This window comes from Danio rerio, chromosome 9 (assembly GCF_049306965.1).
Source record: "Danio rerio strain Tuebingen ecotype United States chromosome 9, GRCz12tu, whole genome shotgun sequence".
Lineage (NCBI taxonomy): Eukaryota > Metazoa > Chordata > Actinopteri > Cypriniformes > Danionidae > Danio > Danio rerio.
Window position 1 is genome coordinate 11,370,196 of NC_133184.1, and position 21,980 is coordinate 11,392,175.

A 21,980-nucleotide genomic window follows, 5' to 3' on the forward strand; every position below is an offset into this window, starting at 1 on the left:
AAAGAGAGGGCATATAAATAGAGGTGAAAATTTTACAGCATCTCATTAAACCATATCTTTAAGGTCTTAGTTTGTAACCTTTGATTTATATGCAACGGTAATAGTCACAGAGAGAGAAAAAAAATAAAAATACATCCACTTAATTATCTTATAGCTTGCTTTGGTATGCGAATATGACCTGAAAATAAAATAAAATGCAATTTAAACAGGTTCATAAAAACAGAGACAAACACTAAAATTTATCTGAACCCTAAAATAAAGGATTTATTAAACACTTTGTACAATAATATTTAAAACAATATACAATAGATTTATAGAGAATATTTATAGCAAAAAGGATAAGAAAGAGTCTGGAGAAAGAATGGAAATCCGAGAGCAGCTGTAATCCCACAATCCTCTGCTGACCCCTAAAGGCCAACAGCGGCTTCAGTCTGCGCTCATTCTGTGCTATTCATGTCGTGCATGTGTCATTTACAAAACCGATTCCACCACTGTGTCAGTGTACTGCATTTACATTTATGATGTCTTAAATAAAAAATAATCTTAAACACAACACTTATACAGTAAACACAGGTACCAGGAAATACTTCTGAAGGATGAAAGGGGACCAAGAAAAACAAACAAGCAAACAAACAAACAAACAAACAAATCTGAATGATCTTATTTAACCCACAGAAACACATTATGATTATTGAACGGTTTTGAATGGAGGCTCTCTGTGGTGTGTTTAACTCATCTGGAATGTTTCCATCAGCAGGCTGAATTGTATTGCACTAGTATTGCACTCCACAAACGAACTAACTGACCCTATAATTTTTCTCGAACAAAATGAAATGCTTTGACAGGCGTATTGTGCATCTGATATACAAGGCAGAGTTTCAACGATTTATTAGTGCAAAAACCTTAAAGTGTTTATTTCTTTCATCTGGAAAATCTCTTTAGAGGCGGTTTCAATGGTACAAATATTTAAATGACTTTAAATCCAAGTGTGGATTATACAAGCAACTGTGTTCTGCTGTTCAAAGTTCAAGAATAAATTACTGGTTAAAATGCTTTAGATAAAATAGTGATGGAAAATTCTTAAAGGGATAGTTAAACATGTACTCTCCCTCAACTGCTTCCAAACCTTTATGATTTTTTTTTCTGTTGTACACACACACACACACACACACACACACACACACACACACACACACACACACACACACACACACACACACACACACACACATAAAATAAATAAATAAAATATGAAATGAAAAAATATATAAATATTGGATAGAATGTTGGAAACCGGTAGCCATTAACATTAATATTAGGAGGAAAAAATTAACTCAAATATGTTTGGAACAAGTAGAAGCTGAGTAAATCATGACAGGATTTGCATTTTTGGATGAACTATCCCTTGATCTGTTATTTGGCACTAATATTAAAACAACAACAACAAATATATTTCAGCCAAATATTTAAGTAAATTTAAGTATGGACTGATAGACAAAAATTAAAAACATTTTAACATTAATAAACTCAATGAGTAACACTAAAATAACTACACACTATGGATCACGTATTAAACATAGAAAATAGTGAATTCGTTATCTGTTGAGCATTAACTCTACATTAACAGATGTTAGTAAGCAGTTTATAAATGCAGATACAAATGCTCTATTTTTGACTTCTAAGCACACATAAAATGTGCTTAATGATTAGACTTTCATATGTTTATTATATTTTCATTTTTAAATTACGTTTTAAATCATTTACAAACCAATAATTTGAGTTAAGTTGCTGGTTTTTAAAGATCATCCAGAATGAGTTAGTAGATGATTAATAAACTATTCAAATTAACATTTATACATCTTATCATATATGCATAATAGTTCATTTTTATGTTAATAAATGCTTTATTAACTCAACTTCATTCAACTTTGTGACCTAATCAAAAGTGGGGGCTATTTATGCTTTATAAATCCCTTATAAACTACAGTTAAAGGCTCAGTTATATTACAAACAGGAAAAAAAGAAAATAAAACACTTTATTCATTTCTGTTCATTTGAAGATACACAAATGAAATTGTATCAAATCAAAAATAAATCTTTGCAAGTTAAACTACTGTGCATTTGAAACTTTGCTAAATGACATTGATATGTTGTATCATAATACAGGGTGATTCCAAAAGAATACCACAACTTAGAAAATCGAGAGCTCTACAAAGAAGAAAAGGAGATTTAACGAAGCTCTGAAGTTTCACATTAAGGAATTAAAAGAGGGAATAACTGCAGCTATCCAAACTGTCATGCCTGAGATGCTACAGAGAGTGTGGAGCGAGTTCGAGTATCAGGCTGATGTCACTCGAGTGTCTGGACGGGGTCGTATTGAACATTTATGAACTTGTACTTAAAAAAAAAAAAACTTGAAGTACTCTTCACATTGATTAATTACCCAAATTTCCATCATGTTTCTTTGATTAAATACAGATTTGCACCCTGTATATTGTTAAATGATTATATTGTTGTTGTTTTATCCAATTTGATGTCATATTTTGACACTCCTGTTATTCAGCAATGTTTAAACTTTACAGTAATTTTGCTTTTAGATAACATTGCAAAAATGTATTGTTCATTTGATCCTGAGCCTTTAATTGTCATTTATTGGGATTTATAGATTAGGCACTTATTATCATACAAACTACCCATTAGTATATGCCTGAATAATAATATATAATATAAACATTTACTAACTCATTCTGATTGATAAAAAAAAAAATTAAATAAAAAAAACATTTACTCTTAAATAAAAATGATTTGTAATATTATGCCATGACTGTTGCTCAGGGAAGTGATTGGTGGTCTTTAAAAGGGGAGTATTTTTTTCCGTTTATTTTAATATTCGTAATATTCCGTTATACATATCTTAGCACGGTCCGTCATGGTTTTGGGTCCCCTTGAAACATTCTGTTGTGTTACATGGATATTCGCAAGTGTCATGACTAAATGCTGCGCGTTTCTTAAGTTGTTTGTGTTGTGACCAATTTGCTGTGCGTTTTTTCAGTTTTTTTGTGTTGTGAGAATTTGGAACATGTATGCTGTCAAATTGATGAAGATCGTTTCTTTATATGCTGGTTTTTATTGTAATGGCATGTGCTTTCTTAAATTGCATTGCGTTCAGCTCTCTCAGCCACCGTAGATACTGTATTTAATCATAAAAAATTAATCCGTAACAAAGTATGAATGTAGACCTGGGCGATTAATCAAAAAGTAATCAAATTTTACGATGATTTGCCCTATGTGTCTGTGGCCACTTTGTAGCCATAACTGATCTCTGGTCAAGTAGGATAATGGACTTATTCTTGAGCCTTACTTTGCACTACATTGATGATGATTGGAAGCTGCGCCAAAAATGCCTTTAGACGGTATATAAAACTTTTCAGTGAACTATGAAGAAAAAAAAATATAATAAATAAAATGATTATTCATTGATAATTATCAAGTTATGATGTGCAATTAATCAAGATTTTAGGCCAAATTGCCCAGCCCTTTATAAAAGTGCTATTATTAAGCACATTTTAAATGACCTAACAAGTCAAAAATAAAGCATTTGTAAAATTTGCTTAAAACCTTCTTACTAACGTCTGTTAATGTAGAGTTTATGCTTATGAACTATTTACTAATGCTTAATAGATGATTCATAGTGTGTAGTTATTATAAAGTGTTACCACCCACTGCTAGAACACAGAATCTGCATAAAGTTCCTTCATACTATAAAAAAAAAATTAAACATATTAAAACCTTTTAAAACAAATCAGCTAGAGCAAAAGTGTTTGTGATGACAAAAGTATTGTGAAAGGACAGCATATTTTTGAAGGCACGTTGATTCAGATATGTTACGGTAGTGATCGTTTCAACAGCTAACAGCTGCCTTGTTTAAGAGCCAACATAGACCAATCTGCTGAAACAAGAAAGATAGTAAATCACAAATCCCCAGTTGTCACAAAAGTCTGCTATCTATAAGTAGATTTCTAATGTTTGTAGTCTTCTTTTTGGTACCAACAGCATTTTTGATTCTTTCAGCATTGCGACTTCAATGGTTTTAAAAAAAAAAGTGTTTATCGCCTTTTGGTCACCTCTCAATCTTCAGGGTTTGGTTTTAAGTACTGTTGCCCTGTTCCTGTTCAAACAGCAGCATGGCGAGCTGAGAGCGTGATCCAAGGCTATCCAGGGTGCTTTGTACACACCTCTGGTAGATTTCTTCACTAAGGCGAGGATTACACGTTTGGTAGCTGTATTTCTGATGCAGGGCCGGCTCCACTGCTCGGAAAACATGGAGGCCAGAGTATTTGACGAACATGTCATAGATATCAAGGTTCTCCAGGATCTCCTCATTCTCCAGCACATCCGATGACATCCGGGTACGGGTCGCCATGTAGTCCGAGTTATAGAAGCAAGCTTCGGTGAAGGAGCTGCGATCGAAAAGACCAGCCTCTTTGACCAAATCCAACGCACTGGGAAGAGGCTGGTTGTGATAAGCGATGTCAGGATTGTAGTACTGGAAGTGGATTGGAAAGAACACCTGCCAGTTGTTGATGGAGTTCATCCGACAGCGATTGAGGAACTCTGAACTGATGCTTGTTTTTACCGTCGCAATGAAGAACAACGTGTCAACCGGGTGCTTCTTGGAGATGATGTCCATGAATTTGATTTGAGACGGACTTTCGCTTTTAACACTAATCCAGGGGATTTTGACTGCAGGATATCGATGTTCGTACGTACTGATTTGTGCTTTGATGCTGGAGAAGATGTCATTCTGGTTGACTTGTTGGGCCTCTATTGGATCGTAGATGAAGAGGAACGTCAAGATCGCATTCTCGCTGGTTTCGAATGCATTTGTGGCATACACTTCTAAAAACTGATGAACGTAATCTCGATCTTGAAGAGTAACGGGTAAGATGATATGAACTCTAGTTGCTTCTGTAACGTAAGGCATAGGGATGATCTCGATGCGACTGAGAGGTCTTACTAAGTGGACCCTCTTGGTAATAGAGCGACTGTGTCCTTTTTGGTTAACTACCTCCAATTGTAGGTCCAGGGTGTACTCCATACCTCTGGTGGGGTCAAAACGTCTGTATCCATTGATTAGCTGTTGCTTCTTTAGGTACAACACAGGCTTGTACTTTTTATTCAGTTCACCCATTGCTGTCTCAATGACATCGGCTACGTCTAGCTTGTCAACTCCACGAAGCTCGCATTTCGGAGAGCCATCGATGCAAGAGTAAACCTGATCCTCAGTGAAGTAATCCCACCGCAGGACCTCGAATCGTGTTTTGGGCTCAAAGGGTGGATTGATTCCAACTGGCCACAAAGCACTGCGGTTGCCCTCAAAAGCCACTACACTGACATTTCTAATTTCCGCCTGTAAAAGAAAGGGAGAGAACAAGGTGTGAGAAACCATTAAACATTTTAAGAAAGGTTTGATGAGTAGGTTATTACCTCCATTTAGAAAAAAAAAAATGTTAATGCTGCACATTACCAGAACACTTCTTTGAAAACGAAGAAAGGAAAAAAGTGCTAGCAATTTTACACACCCTTTCAAAAAGCATGTAATGAATCATCGCATTCAAAAGGTCAACAGGAAGCACCATTTTGTCTCAGTTTGGCATTGCTATGAGTCAGCAAAGGTTTAGCAAGAGGGTACCTGCAGTTTTTCGATCTCCTCGTATGTCTTCCGCAGCTCAATCTCGGTGAAGTGTTTGTGGAGTCTGTACATCTGCTCAGGATCAGACACTGGGTGGACGGTCAGTGCATTCTTGAACTGCACGTTATCTTCTTTACTAGGGTCAGAATTTTTGCCCATTTCATAATAATAATACCGCTGTCCCTGAAAAACATCAAATAAAATTAAATAAAATGATTAGCGAGGCTTACTTCAGTCATCATTTAGTGTGTGTGTGTGTGTGTGTGTGTGTGTGTGTGTGTGTGTGTGTGTGTGTGTGTGTGTGTGTTTTATTACTATTATTATTTAATTGTGAACGTAATTGCTCCTGTTTGGATTACATTTGTAGTCATCTAAGGTTCCCTTTAAAGGAAAGTTGACCCAAAAATTTTACATCTCTCATCATTTACTCACCCTTTACTCTCTATTTGAGTTTACTCTTTTGTTCATAGAGAAGAACATAAAGAGTCACGAAACACCAAAATACTTTTTTGAGATGTTGATGGACATACGTGTCCCATGCTGCTAAAAACACTATTAGGACACTTAGTTTCAAAAAAAAAAAAAAAAAAAAAATGTTGTTTTTGCGTTATTTCGAGCAAATTCATAGGAAACACATTACAATAAGGTTCATTAGTTAATGCATTTACTAACATAAACTAATCATTAACAACAAATGTACAGCATTTATTAATCATAATTGAACATTTACTAATGCATTATTAATGTTAGTAAATGCATTAATTAACATTAACTAATGAACCTTATTGTAAAGTGTGACCAATTTGTACTTCCGGTTTGAAAATAAATTTAGAAGCTACTTCAAAACGATTAGATCCTTCTGTAATTTCCAGCATGGAGACTAGATGTCTGTACTGGCAGGTACAACATGACGTCATTGAGTTTTCATATTTAATTCAAGAGAAAGACTCGGTTCGAACCAATCAGGGTGCTCTAATGTGCATGATGTGCAACTTCATTAATATGCATGCTAGATTCGAAGACTTTCTGTTACAATGTTCAGACAGCAGAGACGGCACGTTGTGTTACCAACCGTAAGTGGAAGAAGAAGAATTGTTTGGAGACATGGGTCGTCAGTGTTGCATTTAGAAATGTGCTACATCAAAGGTTTTATTTTCATTTCCCTGTCATAAGAGCACAGCTGGACTCACGTGCGGATTGCAATGGTCTGCTAACACATAACAAAAATACACTTGTATGGAACATTTTTTTTTTTTTTTTACCAGAGATCTTTTTTGCATCTGGAAATGGTGAAATCCAGATTTTCCATTTGTCTTTTAAAAAAAGATGGGGTCTTTACAGATTTGGTAAGTGTGTGATCAGTGTTCTTTGTTTATGTTTATTCAGATGGCAAAGTTAGTTAGTATCGTCAGGAGTATCAGTAACAGCAGTGTCAAAAACTCTTTTCGTTTTTGTAGACAAACCTTAGTCAAAATGATTTAGTTACTAAGTTTACAGTGTGTTAATATCACTACAATATGATGGACTGATAGATCCGCTGTTAATGCTGCTCTCAGAATGTACACATGTAAACTCCTTAATCAAACTGTTACCATCGTGTAAGAATTTCGCCACATTTTGTGACAGGATAGTCTATACACACATGGCTGTGTGACACTATTCGCTTTTAAGTGGTGACGTATTGGTGATGCATGAAATACTGTTTCCAGATCCAAGCCGTTACTCATTTAAATTGAGAAAAATTTTAGTTTTTGGCCCCTTTTTTAGTCTCATCACACATAAGTGAATTTTATATAAAATCAAAGTTTACACAATAGTCTACATACTTGCTGCATCACAAATACCAAAATGTTAACAATTTATAAAAAATTAATCACATTCTGCCCATCTAATAATTAGGCTTGGATGTATATATTGCGATCGGGATTTTTAGAAGTATTACAGTGCTTTTTAAACGTTTATTATTACCATTTGATGAGTCTCCCCATTCAGTTTGATATAGCACTTGGACCCAGAAGCCTCTTCGCGTGACGTCACACTTAACAAGTGGATTTTTTTTTTCTGCACCTACCGAGCATCTAAGTTACCGAGAAACACAGAGGTGTTTTTTCTCTCATGTGTGCGGTATAAAAAAATCCATTAAAACAACACTTTTCCAGCAGTTCCTCACATCTAATATCTTGTTTATCACAGGGGCATGCATGAAATGTTCCTGAATGAAAGTGAAAGTGCTAAATTGCAGATAAAGTTGACAAAGTAAAAATGAAACACCCGTAATAACATAAAACTCTGGAGGAAAATGTTAATGGTGGGGTGAAACGATTACGCTAAGTGAATTTTGTGCTATAACTTGTAAAACGGAACATTCAAAAAGCACCTTATGTAAACAACCTTAACCATATTATTGTCTTATTTAGATTAAGGTAAAAAATAAAAGTCATAAAATTTAAAATACACCTTTATTAAAATAGATGTGTAGGAAAGCACTGTGTGGCAAAAATGTCAAATGTTCACAACTGAGCAACTCATTAATTTACATTACTATTGTTGTAATACTAAACAAATGACTTGATTACTGTGGTATTGTACATATCCGGTGTCACATTACAGCACAGGTGACTGTAGTAAAATTCAAGGTATTCAAAATAATTTAATGTTTATCGTATTCCAACCAGTTCTACACCAACTCACTGGTTCAGAGCGGAGATCAAACCTGCAATTCCTGCATGGGAGGCGAATGCTCTAGAGGAGGAGGCTATGAGAGTGATACCTCATCCACACTAGCAGCGACTTTGTAGCTGATTTTCGCTCTGGGTGGCAACCTGCTGCAAACACAGGTCTGTCTAGGTCTACAACACGGAGAATACAACCAGCCTCTGAGCGAGCTGAGAGAGGGTCACATCAGCTCTACTGGTGCATCTATTGTCTGTCACTCAAGAAAGTTGCTCTTAATATGCATAAAGTTAAAGGATACTAAACTTTGTCGTACCGCTTGACACCCTCACCTAGTCACCAAAGGTTGCTGTCACTCGCAAAGATGGAGGTTTGAGGCTTTTTGCACTCACCAGCTGGCCTTCACTACAAACTATACTACAATATGCAGTGGCTTTTATTTTTTTAAAAGTTGTAAATAATACACTAATACACTTTAGTATGGTTCAAATGCCTTTTGTTATAAATTACCATTGTATTTTAGTTTAATTACTGGTGCCGTGTGCGAATTACTGGACCGGTGCAGTGCTTTGAAACCGCAGAAATACATGAAATCTAATCTAGCTATACACTTTACTAACCCATGAGGCTGTTTAAACCTCATTCAAATCCAAATCCGAAGCAGTCATGTGGGTATAAACGAAAATGAAGCTTCGGACATCACTGATCACATGATGGCAAAACAAATCAAGCTCCGATACACTGCTTCACTGGGAGATGTATCGTTTTTTTTTTTTTTTATATGCAATTGAAGTCTATTATTATTAACCCCCTTTTGATTTATTTATTTTTTTTAATATTTGAAATATATATTTTTTCTTTTGGAAAAAGTCTTATTTGTATTATTTTGTCTAGATAAAAAGGCGTTTTTAATTTTTTAAACACCATTTTAAGGCCAAAATTATTATCCCCTTTAAGCTTTTTTTTTTTGATACAGAACAAACCATCGTTATACAATGACTTGCTTAATTACCCTAACCTACATAGTTAACCTAATACACCTAGTTAAGCCTTACAATATCTAGTAAAATATTATTTACTGTCATCATGGTAAAGATAAAATAAATCAGTTATTAGAAATGAATTATTAAAACTATTATGTTTAGAAATGTGTTGAAGAAATATTCTCACCGTTAAACAAAAATTGGGGGAAAAAATAAACAGATGGGCTAATAATTCTGACTTCAACTATATGTATACGTATACATATGTATACATTGTATGTTTCAAAACCTTGGTGCGAAGATAGTGAACATTATATCACTATCATTTACTCATCCTTCACTTGTTCCAAACCTGTTTAAGTTTGTTTTTTTTTCTTTTGTTGAACACAAAGGAGGATAAACTAAAGAATGTTGGAAAAAACAGTCATTGACCTTCACAGTACTTGTTTTTCCTATTTGCTTTTTTTTTCAGAATATCTTTCATAGTGTTTAACAGATGCAATTCTTAAAAGTTAAGAACATGTGAGTGTGAGTAAATGATGAGTAAACTTTAATTTGTGGGTGAAGCTAAACACAACAGTCTCATCTGTATAGTTAATATTTAAATATTAGTGGATTTCTTTGGAAACCGTTGTTCAATGTAGGTACTCGATTCCTCTTGAACATTGGCTCAAGATTGCAACACACGATGTTTAAGCAAAGTAAACGCTTCTTCTTTTGGCCCTGAAGGAGCATTGCTCCATAAAAGGTTGTAGGAGGCATTACAATGATGTGTTGAGAGACAGGAGGTGCTTTGATGGTAACAGTGGATCTGGATTTATAACTGGACAAAATGCCAAAATGGAGACAGTACATCATGTTTAGTGTGCCTGATTCACTGACTCTTCCTCCCCAGTAGCTCCACACTGACATCCAGCCATCCAATGCTCCTCTGATGGATTAATTGAGGTCTCTGTACCAGTTTCAAGAACAGATTAACCGGAGGACCACAGGCCCTTCCAAACAAAAGTATGACATATGGTTCAGTCTCTAAAGGTGAGCTTCAATTCTGTCTGGTCTAAAGGTGCTCAATAGAATGGTAAAAAATAATCTCTCTTTTTTATTTGTAACTTAAATTCTTATGACTGTCTTTAGTATGAGTCTGAAATGCATAACAGTAGCAACCTACTTTCCAGAGTTAAGTATAAATTTTATCAGGTGTTTATACAACCCAAATAAAAGACCACTGCTGAATTACAGAGAAAGCTAAATTACAGGGTATTTTTTTAGAATTACACAAACCACAAAAAAAGAGAAAGTGTGCGGTCTATGAAAGCCTGGCATTACAGATATTTAGTCCATTTCTAGGTAACTTGTTTTATATCTGGATCTGTAATTTATACATTTCATACAAACGCAGGGTAACTACACATTTCATTTCCCTTGCACAGTACCATATTTCAGTTCTTTTTTAAGCGTAATTTTAGTTATCGAAGTTAAATTATGTGGCATTTTGTCTTTCCTAAAATGTCTTCATTGCTAAATGCTACAAGTTTCAGTGATTACTAAATGCTAAAATGCTAAATGCGACGTTTTTTGTCATGTGAAAATAGCCTTCTCAAAATGTAGCCAATTATATTTTTGACAAAGAATATTAACATCTCACATTCGCATTTCAATATCGATCAACTTTCACTTAGTGAAGGTGGAATCCTGCCAATCTGGTGCCACTGTCATTGATCTAAGCAGGAGATCGAGTTGAATGCAAAAGTGATTTACAATAGACATGAAATCAAGACATGATTTTGATCCTAGCAATATTTCTAGTCTAAATGTGTCAGACTGATCCAACACATTTAAAATATATTGCCAATAAAAGTACAAAGCAACTTGGTGTATTTTTGCATCATGCTTCATACATCCTGTAGAAATTTAACTTCAGTATGTTAAACAAAGCAAAGAGCAAAACAATGCTGAACACAATCTAGCTGCGCAGTGTCCAGTGGGATGCAGACATTAAGCACCAGAGCTGATTACAACACTCTCAGAGAAAAGTGAATCTAATCTGATCAAGCTATTAAAAGAACAAGAGAACACACTAAGCCACAATTTGCACTGATCTAAATGTAATGCAAGCACCCTAACCAAGTCAACTCTGTTATGTTTAGATTACAGTGTGGTTATCTACATGGTTTCAGCAGAAAAAAAAAAAAAAAGTTTTACTGCTGAAAAATATCACCTACATCTTCGAATGTCAAAGGTAGATTAAAGGAAATTTTACTTTATGGGTGGGACTATACCCTAATTTTCTCTTCTGACTGGAGAAAATCATTTACACACTAGACGTAGACACTTCTACTAGAAAACAACAACTGATAATGACAACAGATGAGAAACACTCACAGCAAAAGACAAGCCTTTGAGAATGTGTCATGCTTTGGAACTTCGTTATCAATGTTATTTTTATAAAAGCTTGTTTACATTTCAGACAAGAAATCTTGCTCTCTCTTAGAGAGCTTTGCCGAATTCCCAGACAGTCTCAGGGCAAACAATGATCAGTGGATACAAAACTGACTTGCACTGCTCAAACCCTGAGAGAAATACAAGAGAACTGAAAGTGGAGCTTAGAGATTCTACGTTTACAGAAGTAAATAAAAGACAACCTTTAAAGTGTAATGGTTATTTCAGGTGAGAAAAGCCACGGTGGCTCATCATTTCCAGTTAAATATTGTATTTTACTTGAAGATGGTAGAAAGAGCAACTAGGGGTCTGTTTACACGACAATGTTTTCAGCCTAAAATGTGAAATTTTAATCCACTGTGCCTGTTCCTTCACATGGCAATAGCATTCTTGGAATGAAACTGTATCTGAAAACAGGTATAAGTTTTTGAAAATGAGCGTCTTTAAAAACTATGATGTTAGGGCTGCATAATATATCATTTCATCATCCAATTTGCAACGTGCACATACGCAAAAGTCACATAGCAAAGATTTGCAATGTTGAGCCTGAAATACAGTTGACCAGAAGCTACCGAATCTTATTTAATTACTGTATTTGTAAGGAATTTATATGGATTTATGCTAAAAAAAATAAATAAAAATAAATAAATAAAAATAAGTTTCTTACTTTTTGTCTGGAATTTTTGCCTTGTTTTTAGTACAAATAACTACATTTCCAAGCAAAACCAAAATTATTTTAAGAAAAACTTTTAATTTTCACTTCTTCTGACGGTGAAACCTACTAGGTCTAAGACTTTTATGACATTTGGACTTGAAATGTGACAAAATAAAGTAAGAAAAGCATTTTTTGCATTCTGATTGTTCAATTATTGTAGCTGAATACTGTTGGACTCCACAGAAAAATGAGAGAAAAATAAAATATCACAATATCAGATTTATCCAAAATCGTGCTGACTGGATGATGTAATGCATGTGCATGGTGCATGTTTAGTGGAGTGCAGATTAACGCCAAGCACTAACAAACATACAAAAATGGAGTATATAGTGTTTTTTGTTGCTAAAAAGTTTTCTAACAATCCATCAGCAAAGTGTGGATTAACTTTACATTCACACATGCCTAATTCTACATACACACCAGCGCCAAGCTGTCGACAGGATGTCATCACTTCCTTACAGGTACTGTTTACTAACAAGGTGACAGTGCTAATTACTTGCCTGACACACAATACAGCTTTTACATATGAAATCCTTGTTGTGTAATTGCGATTTTTTTTTGTTTTAACAGAGGGTAAAACTTTTTCATTTTTGCTTATTGCTGTCATGTAGATGTAGTCTAGAACGTCTCTAGCCTAGAATTTAATTCCAGCAGTTACTGGCAGTGAGAGTAAAGTCCTGAAGAAAGGTGAAACCTCAGTTGTTGCACTGACTGACAGACCAAAGCTGTAGACTGGAGACCTTCTCTTCTGCTGAGAACAGCAGCATATTTCAAAGAAGAAATCTGAATCTTGTCTTCGGTTGTAGCCTAAGTTTGCTGGGGAGTGGAAAGGGCTTGATATTTAGTTTCAACAAGAATAAGGCCCTGTTGGGTCCTTCTCCCAAGACACACTACTAGAATAAAGATTTCTGTCATCAAACACTGCAGGTTTACCAAACTAACTCTATTTCAATCAAGGCCACAGAGATGATAATTACAGATGCTGAAAGCTCATTCAAATAATGTGGGCTTAAAATATGCCAAGTATTTCTTTTTTCTACACACAAGCATTTCAAGTAATGCCAATGCCAAGTATCTCAACAGACATTTCGCTACCAAACATAATTATGTGTGGAACTAAAACAATGATAATACTTATTATGGAATTAGATTCATCTGCGGCTTCTTAACTTGTGGATTCCCGCTAAACACCAGCCATATAATTTTATTATTGGCAAATGCGCATAAAGTAATGTGTACAAAATTGATGCTATGAATCCTTAAATCTGAGTGAAATCATACCAGCTTTTTGTGAAGTCTGACTAACAGTGCAGGATAATGCGATTGTAAGCTTGACTTCATCCAGCATGTAAACACATTAACTGACCTCAGCATTGTGTGCGTGCACTGAAAATCAGAGGTGACATGCACAGTGCTTTTAATCCTGTTAATTTATTTAATTACGCCAAGTGTCATGTATTTTTGGACAAAGACAGGAAGGCTGAAGCTCAATAGTTGTAGCTTGATTATAGGTGAACGTAAACGTATTCAACATAGAATTTAGTAAGCTTTGTTATTAGCAAGACTGCTGTGCGGTAGAGAACTGTTGTCAACCACCTTTTGCTTGTGCTTGCAATCATGCACATGTAATGCAAAAGAAACTGAACATGATTTAAATACACCAATTTAAAGTTCTTATATAGCGTGTGTGTGTGTTTTTTGTATCTGAGATGGCAAAGCTTGTTCTTTTTACATGCATTTCTCAAAAATGCATTTAACATACACTGCAAGTATGTGCAGAAAGGCTGAAATGTCAATGAGGAGGCATCCAAAATCAAGTAGTCAAGTAGGTACTACATTTAAATTTTAATATTATACATGACATGACAATGACAAAAAAAGTATGTGGTATGATTGCAAGTAGTATGATTTAAATTACACTACATACACTTCACTCCTATTCATGAGTTCTCTAGCGTTGCGTCATGGGATAACATAGCATTCATTGGATGCACGCTTCAGAATCTCGTCAGAAGTAGTAGGTCATCTGGGTACTTCTCCTACTGTTTGATTTGGATGATTTTGGACGATTTTCATGAGTGATGATACATGTAACCTTTCTCGTTTTTGGATTCAAATGGAACTGTGATGACCTCTAGTTCAAGCGTCACATCCTTTAGATTTTTTTTTTTTTCATGACAAACATCCCAAAACATTTAAATAAAAAATCATTCTACAGGTTTTCATAGACAAGGAAGGTCTTAAAAAAAAAATTTAAATTAAATATTTAAATATATATATATATATATATATATATATATATATATATATATATATATATATATATATATATATATATATATATATATATATATATATATATATATATATATATATATATATATATATATAAGCCTCTTTGGCACTCATAGTAATTTGAAAGTTATGACAATACAGGAACTGCCAAGAGAACAGGATCGAACATGATGCAAGATGGACTTGAACTTATGTCGCCCACATGAGCTTAACATGTCAAAGCATGTTAACTGTTTCTTAACACACATCATCTTGACACAGTTTCATGATTTATGCAAGGTCAAATTTCTGAAGTTGCACTAACACCAAAAATTAGAGCTAGGATGGGTTTAGGATTAGTTGCATATAATTATACAGTGTATCCGGAAAGTATTCATAGCGCTTCACTTTTTCCACATTCATTTTTTTTTTTTTTTTGTTACAGCCTTATTTCAAAATGGATTAAATGTTTTTATTTCCTCAAAATTCTACACACAATACCCCATAATGACAATGTGAAAAAAAAATGATTTTTTGAAATATTTGCAAATTTATTAAAATTAAAAAAAAAAAAACTGAAAAATCACATGTGCATAAGTATTCACAGCCTTTGCTAAATACTTTGATGCACTGTTGACAGAAATTTCAGCCTTAAATCTTTTTAAACATAATGTCAGAAGTTTGGCACACCTGTCTTTGGGAATTTTTGCCCATTCCTCTTTGCAGTACCTCTCAAGCTCTATCAGGTTGGATGGGAAGCAATAGGATTTAGTTTTGGGCTCTGGCTAGGCCACTCAAGTACATTCATCGAGTTGTTGTAAAGCCACTCCACTGATATTTTGACGGTGTGCTTTGGGTCATTGTCATGCTGGAAGATGAACCGTCACCCTAATCTGAGATCAAGAGCACTCTGAAACCGGTTTTCATTCAGGATGTCTCTGTACATTGCTGCATTGAATTTTGTTTCTTATGGTTTGAGAGTCCTTTAGATGCAATTTGGCAAATTCCAGGTTGGGAGTGGCTTCCGTCTGGCCACTCTACCAAACAGGCCTTATTGGTGGATTGCTGCACAGATGGTTGTCCTTCAGTAAGGTTCTCCTCTCTCCACTGAAGAACGCTTGAGCTCACACAGCGTGACCATCGGGTTATTGATGATGGAGGCCACTGTGCTCATTGGAACTTTCAGAGCAGCAGACATTTTTCTATAACCTTCTTCAGCTTTATGCCTCGAGACAATCCTATCTCTGAGGTCTACAGACAATTCCTTTGTCTTCATGCGTGGTTTGCGCTTTCATGCACTGTCAACCCTTGGACCTTATATAGACAGGTGTATGCCTTTTCAAATCATGTCAAATCAACTGAATTTACCACAGGGGAACGCCAATGAAGCTGCTAAAAAATTTCAAGAATGATCAGTGGAAACAGAATGTACCTGAGCTCAATTTAGAGCTTCATGGCACAGGCTGTGAATACTTATGTACATGTGATTTTTCAGGTTTTTTATTTTTAATAATTTTTTTAATTAATTGTCATTATGGGATAGTGTGTGTAGAATAGATAAAAACAATGAATTTAATCCATTTAGGAATAAGGCTGTAACATAAACAAATGTGGACAAAGTGAAGCGGTACGAATACTTTCCAGATGCACCATACATATTACTAGTAAGTTACAAAGACACTATAAATGGTTAACACAGATTTTAGGGATTATCAACATTTAATTTTTCCTAGTAGCAGAGGTAAACTATTTACATATCTGCAAAGTTTCAAATCTCACCTCAAATTCTTCCACGCAGTTGGTATTAGCATAATCGATGATGCATCGGCCAAGCCACTCGTCATGTCTGGCGCTGAGAATATCGTTCCTGCAGTTTTCCAGGAAGGGCTGGAGCTTCAGCAGTAGACTGCGGGACAGCAGGTATCCAAACCCCCCATAGCAATACCGTCCCTGCATCTCACCTCCAATGAACTCCTCCGGACTACCCATATACAGCACCCGGTCCATGCTCAAGTGCCCCACAAGAGCCTTGATGCGGTCCGCCTGTGTATACGTGTCATCCTGGGCGAGGTAGAACCAGTCGTACTCAGTGATGTAATGTTCTAGAATGTACTTGATGGTCTGGAACATGTTCCAGATAAGCCGTTCATCACCATGTGTGACCACATTCATCCCATGGGGTATCTTGCGGTTTCGGGTGCCAGTGAAGAACACGACATTGTCCAGATGATGGCCAATGGTGCGGTTGACAGCTACACCCAGGGTGTTGATAGTGTTTTTGGAGGTTATTATTCCCACAAAAAGACGCTCTCGGATTCCCAGCTCTGTGCTGATGTATTTCGCTCTGTGGAAACAGAGAAATCATTTTCATTTGTTACTTATCATGACTGCGCAACTCAAGACGCTTTTATTGCATTGTTTGACCACAGAATTACATGAAAGTGTTTCCACATCAGAAAAGGACCTGGTAATAAAAAGAAAGAAATTATAAGTTTTGGATATATAGTTTAAAACAAGGAATTTGGGCATATTTTGAGCTTAACATTTTTAAGATGCAATGAAAATTCCCTCAAAATTACAAAAAAATAACATTTAAAAAAAAAATGTTCACCAAAATTGTCTGGAGCTTGATTCACAGGTGTTTGTCCATTTATTTACACTTATACAATTATTTACACTTATAGCATTTTGACTTTGATATCTACTTTGGCAACAGGGTTCAGCAATAAATAATTTGACGCTAAATTTGACCAAGTTTAAAAGTGACTTTAACTGACTATTGGGTGTATTTTTTTTTTTTTTTTTTTAACCAAATTGAGGCTTGGTGAGAATTTTTCTTCTTTGTTTTTTTTTTTGTTTTTTTTTTTTTTATACTTACCAACCCTAAACTTTTGAATAGTCAAAACTGAGATTTTAAGTTACAATTTAAGAAACGATCCAAAAACTGTAGTCAGAAAATGACACGTCTGTATGTGAGCAAGAAAACAGGAGTTTGGGATCATTTTGGCAGTCAATTATCAGGTTGCGTCTTGAGAACAAGTAAAAGAAGAGGTTAGTGTAAGGTCAACATGTCATGAACCTAACTTGATAACCAAAAACAACTGATCCTTTCATGTTATGGGACTATTTAACAACACCTCTGTCTTCAACCCTCCTAATTTACCTCCGAGTATAGTAAGTGATAACAGAAAAGAGGAAATGAGCACCATGGGAGACCCTCTTAAGGATTACAGTCCTCCCAGTAGGACGCATCAAGAGGAGGAGACTGTGGGGGGTGGGGGAACACAGTTATCAGTATAAACCCACCAGGCCTGTTTTTTATCCAATTCCCATGAGACAATATTTAAACACCTCTTAGTGTTTGTGAAATGCCACTGAGTCATTGAGAGCCCTGTCGTATAATTCTTTCAACAGCAAATGTAAATATTTGATTTAACAGAAGAGTAGATGTTTGAGTCACTGAAAGTACAAACCAAACTCAAAGCTCAGCACAGTAACAAAGGGTGGTATTTTCTGTATTATCTCTGTCATGATATGAAAATAAACTTCAGGTTTAAGCTTGACTTTGTTGTACTCTGGATCTTGTAGAAATTATGTTAATATATATTATGCATTTATCAATGTTGTTGCATTTTTTTATCAGTAAGTTAATGCAGACTTTTATTTATTTTCACTGAAATGGAATACTGAGCTCTCATCTTCCACTCACAGCAAACTAATGGTTGAAGGAATGTGACTAAGCATATTTCTAACAAACCATCAAACTGACATCATCAGAGACTGTCTGCCATTCCAGAGCAGAAGAAAATGGTTAGATTTGATTAAAGATTACCTAAACAAAAAGGTTTTTGATTCTGCATGAACTTGCATTTGCTTGATCATTTTATGACTAACAATGTTTTGCTAGTAAAAGTTTCATTTGATGCAGGCTGATTTATACTTCTGCGTCAAGCACATTCGTATGCTACTGACGCATAGCCCTACGCCGTGGCCGTCGCTGATGCGCACCTCTCAAAAAAAGTAACTACATGTCGCAACAACGCGTAGCACAAGCTCTGTGATTGGTCGGCTTGGTAGCGCTGATGAGTCTGGGCAAGGCCGAGAGCCCGATGGCCTTTGTTTACAAATGTGGAGTTCCGTGAAGGAGTTCCGAATGGAAAGTTTTGTTTTGTGGTTACCTTGTGATTAAAGTAGTTGCACGTCTGCCGGTTCTTGCCACAAAATGAGCAAGTGTGAGCCACTAGTACATTAAGGAAATGTTCAGAAAAAACAAAACACCAGCAAAGAAACTCGACACAGAGGAACTTAAACACCTCACTGCCAACTAGCGTTTTGGAAGTATTATTGCAGAACAACAGAGACAGAGTGCAGAAGTATAAATGCACAGCTACGCGCGTTACATGCGCTGTGGGTCACGCCGTTCACTTGACGCAGAAGTAAAAACCAGGCTTAACCAAAGATTAACTTTATAAAATAATTTTGTTCCAGCACAAGTAAACAAAACAACAGGATATGTTGCATTGAATTATGTTTTTTTAATCAAAGACTGGAGAAATTAAATCAAATCAAAGTTTATTTCTAGAGCACAGTTAATTACAACTGTTGGTCGACCAAGGTGCTGTACAGTAGCAGTTGCAGATAAAAACAGCAAATACACTAAAATAAAAACAACAATATAAAACAATAGTAACAACAGTACAAATTCCCGAGAAAGAATCAATGTAATATAACCTGGAACAACCAATAGGGAAAGTTAAATGCACTCAAAAAAAAGAAGAATCTTTAGAAATAGATAGAGTATGTGCTACTCTGCTTTTTAATAGTAACTTATTCCATAGTTTTAGATCCACAACTGCAAAGGCTCTATCACCCCTGCATTTAAGATGAGCTCGAGGTATTTGCAATAAATGGCAGTGGAGTCGAGTCTATTTGATCAAAGCGATCGATTTAGGGCCTTAATAGTGATCAGATCGGAAACATGCGGTGGCGCTAGGTTATACAAAGTTTTATAAACGAAGAGTAACATTTTATAATCTATTCAGAAAAGAACCGGCAACCAATGTAGTGATCGCAATATTGGTGTGATATGGTCATATTTGTGACTACTTGTGAGCAAACGGGCGGCCAAATTTTGGACCATTTGAAGACTAGAAATAAAAGATGAGGGTAGGCAAATAAATAAAAAATTACAATGATCTACTAATCGCATGGAAATAAAGGACGGATAGCCATTTCAAAACCTTTCCTGCTTAGTAAGGGTTTCACTTGGCTAGTCCGCGTTAATGATAGAAACTTGAACTTACTAAAGAATACTTAGCCATATTCTCTCACAAGCAGAGAACAAAAAGAAGCTTGTATAAATCGTTTAATATGTGAACATCAAATGATACACAAGCAATTCCATGCAAAAAATTTTCAACAAAATAACGAAACCCTTTCTAGGTTTTTTTTATATTGACTTGTATTTTACAGTCCTGTAAAAATACTTAAAATGTCTCTGTAATGTTTTCAAACAATTATATTTGATTTGCCAAACAAGCGGAAATTTCATATCTGTCACGTCCATAACGGAGAAATGTCACATCCATAACAAAGCTTTACCCACAAAAAAGTAAAATAAAATCAATCTTTTTTTTTTTTTTCTACAGAGAGCAACTCTTATCTTTTTGATTAGTATTGTTTCTTTTGGGTTGTGCGGTTTAATTCACAGAATTTCTATAAAGTATGTTGTACACTGTAAACTCGCTATTTTTTTTTGTCACATCCATAAGGCATGTTTATTTTCCTCATTTAAAATATTAAAAAAAAAAAAGTTTACAGAAAAACATTTTTCTGATCCTATAACTCTGTGGTTAGTTCTTTTGGAAAATATAAAGAGATGTTTCAATCTAATGCTAACATATACCTTCTCTGTGTATTTATGTTTTGAGTTTTAACTGAACATGTCACATCCAGAACGCTGGAATTGCTCACATGTTCTCAATATGCCACTAAAGGAAATTATTCATTTATTTTTGTTATACACACTATTGCCATGACATTTCGGCATACCTTTTGCTTAGAACAAGATACACTCTAGTTTCTTATGTAAATAGTTGTACTTTATACTATTGTTGTTTTGATAACCCATCCTCATCTTCGACCACTGCACGTAAGGTACACTACAGTGTTTTAAAACTAAACATCAAGCACCTCTAAAACTGTTACATCAACGGAATGGAGTCATTCCTTGGGTTTTATTATACTCTACCTGAAAAGTTTCTTGGGCTGAGTCTGTTTGACTGGTTTATACGGGATTATTCTCGGCGGGAAATCCTCCTTCTCCTCCTCCTCACCATCATTCCCAGTGGAAATAGAGTTTGGTCTTCGGGCTCCTTTCAGACTTCCATCCTGGTTTAAAGCGATTCCTTCGTCTCCTACGGCATTAACATCACAGCTCTCTTCAACCCAGCTCACACTCAGCAAACTCAGAGTAAATCCCAGCGAAATCCCGATAATAACCGGGCCGATCGGCCTTAACAGACTGATCAACATAGAGAACCTCATTGTACCCCTACTGCTGGTGCGACGCACACCTCCTTTAAGCGCGACCTTCTCGGCAGAGTAGCGAACATCAAGAAAGCGGTTCAAATACTAGCGGAAACGCATTGAATGTTATCCTTTCCTGAAACTGTATCACCTTCCTGCAAATTATTGAGGCATTCGTACGTGTCAGTGGCTCCTGTCGCTCCTCCCACAGAAAACAGAACGCCCCGCCTACAACCTCCATCGTCATTACAAAGAGCCTGGGCATTCCCGTTGTAGGCGGGGCTTGTTTGCTGTATGGACGGTGAAGAGCCACCCAGTGAAATGTACAGCTCAATGGTACAGCTACGGGCTCTTTGTTATGACGTTTGGTACTGAGAATAAAGCGGCCCCTTTGAGCAGTCCATGATGTGATGCCATAAACAGAAAGTAGGTAACAATGACACTTCTTCTTCATCATCATTTTTTGGTATAAGCAAAGATTTTATAGCTTTGTACTTTGCAAATTATTACAATATGATATATTTCCACCAGATGGCGATGTGTACTCATTACTATAAACTGAAATCAGTAAATATACAGCTACAGTAAAAGAGAGCACTTGAAAATCCTTCCTTTCCTTGGATTCAATAGGCAGAAAAAAAGAAGTTACAATGGAGGTACAGTTTTGGACCTAAAA

At 35.6% G+C, this 21,980-nt stretch overlaps 1 protein-coding gene across 1 annotated transcript; it reads right to left on the reverse strand.

Annotated features, from left to right (window-relative positions):
* Nucleotides 1–238: 238 nt before the first annotated feature.
* On the reverse strand, nucleotides 239–21,489 carry chpfa (chondroitin polymerizing factor a). The gene is made up of 4 exons (XM_002663329.7): nucleotides 21,027–21,489; nucleotides 16,556–17,120; nucleotides 5,693–5,875; nucleotides 239–5,410 (listed from the first exon to the last, which is right to left on the reverse strand). The coding sequence occupies exons 1-4, from the start codon at nucleotides 21,320–21,322 to the stop codon at nucleotides 4,148–4,150; spliced, it is 2,307 nt and encodes a 768-aa protein (XP_002663375.2). The 5' UTR covers nucleotides 21,323–21,489; the 3' UTR covers nucleotides 239–4,147.
* Between the last annotated feature and the right edge of the window lie 491 nt (nucleotides 21,490–21,980).